At 38.6% G+C, this 10,564-nt stretch overlaps 2 protein-coding genes across 3 annotated transcripts in view; one reads left to right on the top strand and one right to left on the bottom strand.

The window, feature by feature from the left end:
- The window catches only part of LOC121931003 (P2Y purinoceptor 1-like), a 6,039-nt gene extending 5,306 nt beyond the window's left edge, over positions 1-733 (bottom strand). Inside the window, exon 1 of the mRNA XM_042468104.1 lies at positions 679-733. Within this exon, the coding sequence (XP_042324038.1) occupies positions 679-733 (55 nt within the window). The remainder of the gene's footprint in view (positions 1-678) is intronic.
- The window catches only part of TMEM117 (transmembrane protein 117), a 315,506-nt gene that overhangs the window by 70,772 nt on the left and 234,170 nt on the right, over positions 1-10,564 (top strand). For both annotated transcript variants that reach the window (XM_042468102.1, XM_042468103.1), the window contains exon 3: positions 6,781-6,913. In XM_042468102.1, the coding sequence (XP_042324036.1) occupies positions 6,781-6,913 (133 nt within the window). The remainder of the gene's footprint in view (positions 1-6,780; positions 6,914-10,564) is intronic.

Here is a 10,564-nt window from a genome sequence, read left to right as displayed (position 1 = left end):
TTGTACACCTTGTATACTGTTTAAGACATTCTGCTTTGCTTATTATGTCTTCAACTTTAATCCATCTTGTCTTTGTGAATTCTGTTTCTTCACTTGGTTGCATTTTGGATCAATCATGCCACAATCTAATTTAATGATGGAAGTGTATATGGTTTCTTTGTTTCTCATGGCTGATGTTATGGGAAAGATTACAAATAACGATTCACAATTACAGTCTTTCAAGTATTTCAATCTTAATATAAAATAGAAATACTGATTTTGCAAGGGAGAGTTGCTCACTTGACTTTGAATACAGCAAATTAATACTTTACCCTTTGGTTATTAACTAATGCCTCTTTTTATGCACAATTAATATTTCACTGACATGTAATGAACTATGTCAGTAGAAATGTAACATTTCATATTGATGCTTAATGTCAAGGTAAAATGAATTGATGAGATTGGCATTTATACTAATTCAAGAAGAGCTGCTTGAAAATACTTCTTGTACTAAAATACTTAAATTAGGTAATAAAACACAAAATTCACAGAGTGGGGAAGCACTCCATGTAGTTCTCAGTTTTGTATGACTTAAAACTCGGATTAGTTTATCCATTTTTATATACCCTATATTCTGTTACAGACATCCACTCAGAATACTTCAAAACTGGTTTAATTAGAGTAATTGTATCTTCTTACCTTGTTTAAAAATGGTGGAATTCTCTGTAGCACATGAGAGTGCGTTCCAAACCATCTTTTAAACTCTCCATTTGTCTTTGGTCCTCTTCTGCAGTTTTGACAATAATCCACACAACTGTGTGAGAAAGCAACGATGAGAACAGCATGAAAGTAAATCTACACCCACTTTTTCCTGATCCCTAGACTCCTCCCTTGTATAGATAGAAGCTAAACTGCTCTTTTGCCTTCCTCCGTGGGTGGGTGTCTCTGTGTGTGCATTTCCTTCATAATTTCAGAATCTGTCACCTATATTTCAGGAACCTTTCAGATGATAACTTGATTCAACAGTTCAGCTCATGTTTTTTGTATAACAAGATGCAGATTTTGAGAAATCCTAGGAGTCAAATATGACTTGCACAATCATAGTTGATGTAGAGTTTTATTTTAATTTGACAGAATGACTCCTGACCTAACTAGATTTGTTGGTGCTGCATTTGGTAGACTTGGCAAGCCCAAAATAGCTTGCCACCAATTCCCATTGTGACAGATGCTGCTCATCCAGTCTCCCCTTGTTGGGATAGTTGTTAGGGTGTACATGGAATCTCTCAGGGGGAGAGATCTTGCAGGGCAGCTGCTGGTTATTGTTCTCCATGTTAAAGCAAAGGAAATGAGATGGTTACTTAATTGTTTTGACTACAACTCATTGTTCTGTCTGGTTGATTTTGGGATCTGAAGTGCAAACTTCTCAGCAGCCCTAGGGCTCATAATCATTGGTGAGGCATGTTAGGAGATGTTCAACAACATCTGAAGGATCACAGAATTCTCATCCCTGGACTAATGTCTCTAAGTTGTCCAGAGCTGCCACTGGCCATGCTTGCTTTCACAATCTGTAAAAAGCAATAGTCCTTTCCCTTAAAAAGTAAATACTTGATTAGATTTTCCTGGCTGTTTTATTTCTGCTTTTGATGTCTGCGGATGTTCCCTCAGCAAAACACACATGCATATAGAGCCTTTCTGAGATAGGAAGCAACCAAAGTAAATTTATCTGGTTAATTCTATATTGCTGCCTGAAATTACTGTAACTTGTCCAATTATTGCACCATGAGAGACAGCCTGTGTGGCACACTGTCACATGCGTTTGCTGTTTTTTCCGTCAACACAAGGGGAGCCTGGTCAGATACAGAACAATGTTGGCTTTGCAAATATTTGATAAGAAATATTTTTCATCAGAAATGAACAAATGGAAGACCTTTCTATAATTAAATGGCATCATATTTTATTTTCAGCTTTTTAAATAATCTGTTGTGTTCATATTATCGTGTTAGGCTGCGATTTTGATCATGCCCCATTAAGGTAATCTCTCTTATCTTTCCAAACAGTAGTTGGGAGATAACCAATACAGTGGTACCCCGGGATACGAATGCGCCGCCTTACGAAATTTCCGGGTTACGAAAAAAATCAATTGAAAAAAACTGTTCCGGGTTACGAAGGTTATTTCGGGTTACGAAAGAAATTTTGGTGCTTTTCGGCGCTTTTTCGCACCAAATCGCGGCTTTTACCCATTAGCGCCTATGGGTTTTCAGCTTGCGAAAGCCTTTCGGGTTACGAAAGCGGCGGCGGAACGAATTAAATTCGTAACCCGGGGTACCCCTGTATGTTGCAAAAACAGAAAATCAATGAAACAAATATCACTTTGAAACGATTAATAAATAAATGACGATGAAATTCATGCTTTGTCACATGGATGCAAATGGTTTAAATCCCATGCAGAAATGGGATTGTAAAATTCAGAAAACACCCACAAATGAGAGATGTTTTTAGACATATTTGCTTGAAAGAGAAATAACGCAAAAATAACTCAAATTGAAAATTGACAAAAATTACCGTACTCCTTTTTACTTTCAGAATTTCCCAAAAATAAAAAGGAGTAATTTTTGTCGACTTTCCGTTCAGGTTGTTTTTGCATTATTTCTCTTTCAGGCAAACGTCTTCTGAAAAACATCCCACATTTGTGTTTTTTACTTTTAAATCTAGTTTTTGCCTGTGATTCATCCAGTGTGATAAAGTTTTTAGTCTGTTTTCTCTTCTGCGGTCTTTTATATTTCCCTGAATCTATCATGAATTTTGCTCAGTGCCATTAAGAAAGTAGCAAATTTTCCCACAACTTGAGATCTTTGTCTAAAATCAGGAGGCATGTTGTGGCACAAAGGAGAGTTACTTCAAATATGAATTTCATGCCCTGTAGAGACTGGCCTGAAAGGCTGGCCTGGAGACAGAGTCAGGGCACAGCATCATGACACACCCCTGGGGCTACGTCCAGATGACTCAGCACTGAAGGGACACCATATAGCCACGCTGCTCTGGCTATGCCATCCTTTCAAGGGTACAAAAAGGACCCACTTTTTGCAGCTCCTTTTTGCACCTTCAGAAAGCTGGATCCGGTCCATGGCATAAGGTTGCCATGGTCCCAATCCAACTGAAGAGGGGGCAGCTGGAGGCTGCTCCTTCAGGGCTGTTTGTACAGCCCCTCAGATCATACCTTTGCCATTTAACAGATTAAAAGGCAGGACACATGTGGCCAAGCAATAGGTTATTAGCATACATGACCCATGAGAGGCTTCAGCAGTTTGCTTTTGCCTCAGTCTGCAGGGAAGGCTTTTCTTCCTGTTCTCTCATTTCTTCTTTAACTGAGTACAACTGACTTTTGCACTTTGAACTCAGCTTGCACAAACTGAAGTAAGCCAAAGACAAAGGAGAGAAATAGATGGAAGAGAGAGTAACTGGGACATTTTGAGAGCAGTTGAAAAAGTGGAATTACCGAAGATTAATCAGACTGTCCCTTCCAAACTGGGACAGTTGGAAGGTATGTCACATGTGTGATAGAATAAAAGAAGAGGAGCAAAATAATAAACTCAGTACCTGTCCAGGTTGTAGGTGTGTATTAATTATATACAGTGGGGCCTCCGCATACGCGGCCTTTTTTTGCGCGGCTTTGAGTGTACGCACTCAAGCCTCTGGGCGCGCGTGCGGGGCGGAAGGGGCGGCGCGTCCCATTCAGTTGAATGGGCGCGTGTGCCTGTTGCGCCGCGCGCGCGCCCGTTGCGCCCCGCGCACCACCGTGCACGAGCCCCATTGTTTACCATATTTCTGGCCAGAACTCATTCATGAGCATAGGCGGAAATCGCCATACGCGGCGGGATCCGGAACGGATCCCCCGCGTATGGCGAGGTTCTACTGTACTGTATAATGGTATGCTACTTTTGTTTGTTTGCTTTGTTTTAAAAAATCTCTTCAAGTAGATAACTAGCATTGCAGAAAAGTGGGTAAGAACCTTCCTCCTTAGTGTCTTGCATAAAAAGTTTTGGTGGAAGGTTGGGATTGTTCATCTATTTTTTTACATGGGAAAGTTATCAAAAGAGGGCTAGACTATTCTGCCTCAGGTCTCTGACTCACTTTGCTCCTGTATATATAGATTTGGCCTTATTATCTCTAAAATCAATGTACTTCTGTCTAAATTGATGTAGGACAACTGCATCAGTCAAGCTGTCTGACAGATAGTTTTACACTCCATGGTTTACTAGAAGTTTATCACTTACTGCTGCCCAAACGTTGCTGAAGCGTTACCCAAATGTTTCAGAAGCGCTGGAGGTGGGATTACCTGTCACACTTCTGAAACATCATAGAGGCGTCCCACTTTCCTTCTGTCATGGAAGCATTTGTGGTCCCGTTAATAAAAATGGCTTTTCTGAGGCTTCCCCACAAATGCTTCCATGATGGAAGGAAAGTGGGAAGCCTGTATGATGTTTCAGAAGCGCGACGGGTGATCATTTGGGTAACACTTCAGCAACGTTTGGGCAGTGGTAAGTGCCCAGTGTGATAAACTCCCTGGCTTCTCACAACAGAAATGCATTCAGAAAAGACATCAAATATCTATTTGGTCATAAAACTCACGCTCATTGTGCTTTGAAATATCTCTTCTGGCACTCAGGCATCATTTACTTACATGTTGCCTCAATGGGAAGAAAATGGTATATTAACATTTACATATTTTATTAATTCTGCTATAAGTAGCGCTGCCATATCTGAAATCAGACTAGATTTTATATCCAAACTGTTAAAAGCTCTCTATTAAGATGGGAATATAATCATAGCTCTAATTCAGCAAAGAACCCGTTAGTCTTACAGAGATAAAAAGGTATTGCAAATATCCTGTTAGAAGACTAATGATTGCTTTGTTATTACACCACTGAGTTAAATTCTCCCAGCAGGTAGAATTACTATTCTGCATGGTTGAGTTGCCATGATAAAAGTTCTCTTCTTACACTTCTCGGGAAATATAGCGAATAATGCCATTACATTTAAGTTCTCCAGCAGTTACTGTACAGAGACATGATGGTTCTGATACTTGCGGTAATATGTAGCCATTACGGCTAGTACTTTTTGATAGCCTTATCCTCCATGAATGAGTTCTGGCCAGAAATATGGTAAATAAGTTGAATAAATAAATACAAGTATAGCTTAGTTAACAAAGTAAATGTGTTCCTGGGCCTTACTTCTTTAACAGAAAATTTGGTACTAGAGGTGAAAAGAATAGGGATAAGTTCTTACACCACAAAAAAGAAGAGCTTATCAACATGTTTCAGGAAATGTCTTATTCAGAAAAGTAACAATATGCATATTAAAGAAAACATACAACCAGGTGAGGTAAGTTTTGCATATGAAAAGAAAACAATTTCAAATCTTCAGGAGGCCTCTTGAAGGCTTTTTCCAAAATATATCCAGAGATCATGATTTTTTTTCTTTCAGAAGCCTCAGCTTTTCCTATGATTTCCATTTTGGTGGCTAGCCTTAGAGAGGTATACTTTTTTAACATGCTGGTGGGAGCTGGTTAGGAACACTGAAAACAACAACAAAAATACAACATTTCATTAAAATCACTAGAGAAAACTAGTGAGGTTGGTGATCGGAAAAATGGCTGTGAAGACCAAGAACTCTTCAGCTGGGAGCAGAACCATCCTGCATTGGGAACCTAACTGTTTTCGTTGGGGAAGTCATTCCTCAAGGGAAGTGCTGCAACAAAAAAGGCTTTCCTCTGTGTAGTGACCAGACCAACTTAATTATGCCCAGTGGTGTCACCAGGGTTGGTATCACCACAGAGCGACTCATGGTGTCACCCCCATGCTTGTACCCCTACACTGTAGAAATATAGTGTTCTGGATGGACATGACTTCATACACCAAGTCTATAGTGAGTGAAAGGTTTAAGACTCCATGTTGTGGGCCTGATTTCCTACTGCGGGATTTTCAGTGGCATGTGTGTAGTTTTGGAATTGGAATTGGACATAAGAGTAGGTACCACTTGTCATACAAGCTCTATCTTCTGACATGATTTCTCTAAACCAAAGAAATACAATGTAGAAACCATGCAGTCTGCCACCACTTTAAGTAGTCTTGTGAGACACCAACACTCTTTGGCAGAGAAGGTTAAAGACTCTGTAAAACTAGAAATCCCAGAATTCCTTAAGATGAAGCCACAATGCTTCAAGTGGTGTCAGACTGAATTATTTCTACAGTGTAGATGCACCCTTGGTCTTGAAAAGAATGAAAACTACTAGAATATTTTTTTAAAAAATAATTTAATTAAAATATTAATTTTTTTAATTTGCAAATTTGGATTCTCTTTGGGGATGTTGTATAGGGAAGTTTATGAAAGAGGATACACTTTAAAATTTGCCTCTATATCATTGCTAGACATGGACCATTTAAGAGACCTTTCTTTTTCTGACTCACTCTGTGGGAGTCAACACGGGCAACACTTTAATTAAACAGAATCTATTACAAAGAACTGTTCCATGGTTAAGTGAACTGGTGATGAGAGTCACATTTCCCAGGCCATGTGACAATGGTTGGGAAAGGTGCCTGCTTGTTACAGTGTAAACAGATGTCTTACAATGGAACTGTTGACTGGGTTATTTGCTGGAAATGCCGATTTGCATGTTTATTGGAGTTTGATTCAGTTGTTGAGCTCCACATGCTCCATCTGCGCTCTCTCCCTATCACGTCAAACAGTAGCAGACCTGTTAGAGGAAAATCTCTTAACACATTTCTCATCTTCTCATTGCAGGTCAATTGCTGCGATTGAAAATGTTTAGAGAGGATCATGGGTCTTGGATGACAATGTTCTTCAGCACCATCCTCTTTCTCTTCATTTTTTCTCACATATATAATCTGTGTCTCCTTATGGCTGGTAACATGAGGTAAGATACATGGTTTTTCTAAGCCAAAATCCTGTGTTTTGTACATAATAGACAGGAGTGCTGGATCTAAAGATCACAAAATGAAACAAATTCATTATGAATTTTCAGTGGAAAATGATGGCATTAAACATTTCAAGACTGCAAATTTGTTTCTTGGGTGGGAAATATTACTTTTTTAAATATATTTTTTAAAAGAAATTATAAATTTTTAATACTCCTAGTAGTAGTAATCCTAGTGATTTTTAATACTTTTTTATTACTAAACAGACAAATATACAAATATACAAAAATATACAAAAAATCAACATATTATCCTAGTGACGTACATTGTGGTCCAATAAGCCTTTTATCAACCTTTATACCTTTTCTGTTTTTTCACACTTTGCCAAGCCAACATTTGTTTGAAACACATAAGAGATGGGGAAAAAATGAAAAAGAAAAAAACAATAAATAAACATTTAGACAAAAACAAAGATAAAACATAGTAAAACAGTGGAAAATATTACTTGTTAAAAAAATGCATTAGCTCCAACTGCTCGTTTCATATGGTTAGGAAAGTGGTGTGTTTTGTATTCAATCTTGATTATCCATCTAATTTTTTTATAGCCTAAGTCTCAAGACCAGTTTCTTGTGATCTATGGATGGACATGACTTCATAGATTTCAAACACAAAGTCTATGGTGATTGAAAGTTTTAAGACTCCATATTGTGAACCTGCTTTACTACTGTGGGATTTTCAGGGAAATATTACAGTACCACCTTGTGTGTAATTGGACATAACAGTAGGTACAGATTGTCATGCAAGCTCTGTTTTCTGAATTTCCTTCTATGGTCCAAGATACACAGCGGAAATAATTGAGTTTGAGACTGCATTAACTGCCCTGGCTCAGTCCTAGAGAATCCTGGGTTGTTGGTGCACCAGAGTTTTCTGACAGAGAAGGCTAAATGGCTCACAAAACTACAGTTCTCAGGATTCCTTAGCATTGAGCCAGGGCAGTTAAAGCAGTCTGAAACTGGATTATTTCTGCAGTTTGCTTGGTCTATATGCCATAATTGTTAAAGGTACAGATGCTGTGTTCTCTTTGTTCATGTGACTTCCTTCATGAGGTCCCTGAAAGTCTACATGAGCAGGACTTTAGTTAGGAATCCTCCTCCTCATCATCACCATCAACAACCTAGGCCTGCAACATGGAAGTTGGTACCTGTCCACAAATTTGACAGAGAATAAGGTCATCATGAACAATCTGAGTCTGTAGTAGATATGCAATCAAAATGACTCAGGGAAGGGAAAATTAAATCAAGATGCAATGAAATGAAAGTAGTCTGTTAGAAGACAACAAACAGCATGCTGCTAAAAAAGAGGCAGGCAAAGAAGAAGAAGGCTGGAAAGGAGGGATCCTTGACAATTTTAATGAAAGGAGAGGTCATGACAGATATGACATTGGATGTCCTGACTCTTCACTGATGCAAGGAGAATTTCCCTGATTTGGGGGCAAAGAAGATGGGGATAGAGCTGGTGAACTTTGAGGAGAACTCTATTGAATGGTCTGCAGTTCCTTTCACTTCATAGTTCATCCTGACTCAGTGGATGAGAAAAAATAAAATCTACTTTTAGGGTACCTTCTTGGACATATTCCTGATTTTAGAAATGATAAATGATAACAAGGCACTCATTTTTTCAGTTTTGTAGATGCATATTTCTAATAAAGCAACTAAAAACTCAAATATAAACAAGCATTTCAAGGTGACATCCCATACCAGTAGGAGGGGGTCTTCCATCCTTTGTCTCTTGAACAGAGTTGGCATTTTTAACAACTGTTCTTGTTTCCTCTCAAGGTGTTGCATTGCTTTTTAAAAAAATGGCAGAGATAATAGTATATAAACTTGACAGTTCTAAAATCATACCAGGAATACAAAATGCACGTTACACTGAAATGAAATTCAAATATTGAGATCTCTGGCCAATGTTTCCTTTTTATTTTCTGTATTGTTCACCAATGTATTCCCACAGAGAACCACCAGAGAGCAGCAAAAGGCTTTCAAAATATTAAGTGGACAATTCTTTTGCCTTGCAAGTCTAGCTATGGACTTCCTAGTTTCAGGGTCCAGTATTTGAAAGTTCTGCATGGTCCCCATTATGTGAATTGCTCAGCGCTCCCTGAGTGCAATAGTAATACAGTATGAGCTTATATAGGCATCCCTTATGACAAACCTCGCAACATAATGATTTTGGAGTTAACTTAGAAACAGAAAAGAAATTGAATTACAATGGAGTTTATCTACTCTTCAGGTTCTAATTCAGCTGCAGTTCCCAGATTTTTTGGTGATTGTGTGGGAATCAAACCAAGTAGTAGGAACTGTGAGGTTACTACCGAATGTGTATTAATCCTGTTGATTTTGCTATGTCTATTCATGGCCAGCCTCTGCTTGTCAGTCATACCCATGGCTATTGTATCATATTTCTTTCACTTGGATCCTAAATTCATCTGTGTTTTTATACAAGCATGATGTATACAGAAGTCTCTTGAATCCCTTGCCTGTATCTTATTAAAAGTAACACCTATCAAGATCCCCCCCCCATTCTCTGTGTTCATCCTGCATCTCTCATATGTGTTAGTATGCACACATATGCGTTTTCCATGCTGGCTGGGGATTCTGGAAGTTGTAGTCCAAACAAGTAACTGTTCCAAACTTTGTACATAGGTGCCTTCAGGTATCTGTCAAGCTAAGGTTTAGCCCAGCCTTATCTAATGTACCTCCCTCCAAATGTTTTAGATTGCAACTCCCATGAATCCCAGCCTAACAACATCTAGAAGGTGCCACAGTGGGAAAGGAAAATTTTGTGTAAACCTCAGCCACAATACATGTGTTAGTTTTTAAGATACTACAAGGCTTTCTTGTTTTTCATCTGTGTGAGGCTGCACAGAAAGCAATTCATAACGAAATTACTCCAGAGGAGGGGTAGGAAGTCTATCAATACTAGCGGAGAAGAAAGCAGCGCCTATGGCACTTCATGGTCATCCGCCTCAAAGACTTACAACAAGGTGTTGCCTAAGGTAACCATGGCAACATCCAGGGCACCTTTTGGAAGAGAGATGGGTTGTGTTGAAAGCAATTCCGGCTCTTTGTTCCCTTTTTAAATGTGAAGAATAATACAACCTTTCCCATCTGTGATGTTTTTGTGAAGAAAATGTACCATTACTCAGGCCCATATATTATATAATGCAGAATCCTGTAAACATTGGTGCTCCAATTAAACCAAGAATTCCTGTTTCTGACAAGGAAATGTATGCTGCCTCAGAGTGCCGCTGAAGTAAACAGATAATACCACCTACTCCCATTCCCTCATCCATTGTTATATGCATCAGTCATGATAAAAGCACACAAATGTAATTATATATATATATAAATTCAATACACTTCTCGATTTAGATAGGAAAATAATAATCGCGTACAACCCTGGTTTCCCTATCCCCCCTTGCAAGAATACTATGTTCAGGATTGCCAAAAAAAAAATTATGGGTGACTGTAGCATGCTCAAATTGTACACTCAACAGCTGAAATAAGTATTGTTATTTTAATCTTGGAGTAGGAGGTTTAATCCAGATATTAATATCAAATTAACTGATTCATTCTTGAATGTGCTATGGC

This window comes from Sceloporus undulatus, chromosome 5, assembly GCF_019175285.1.
Source record: "Sceloporus undulatus isolate JIND9_A2432 ecotype Alabama chromosome 5, SceUnd_v1.1, whole genome shotgun sequence".
Taxonomy (NCBI): domain Eukaryota; kingdom Metazoa; phylum Chordata; class Lepidosauria; order Squamata; family Phrynosomatidae; genus Sceloporus; species Sceloporus undulatus.
Note: the sequence above shows the minus strand (reverse complement) of the source record. Positions and strands in the feature narration are given on the sequence as shown.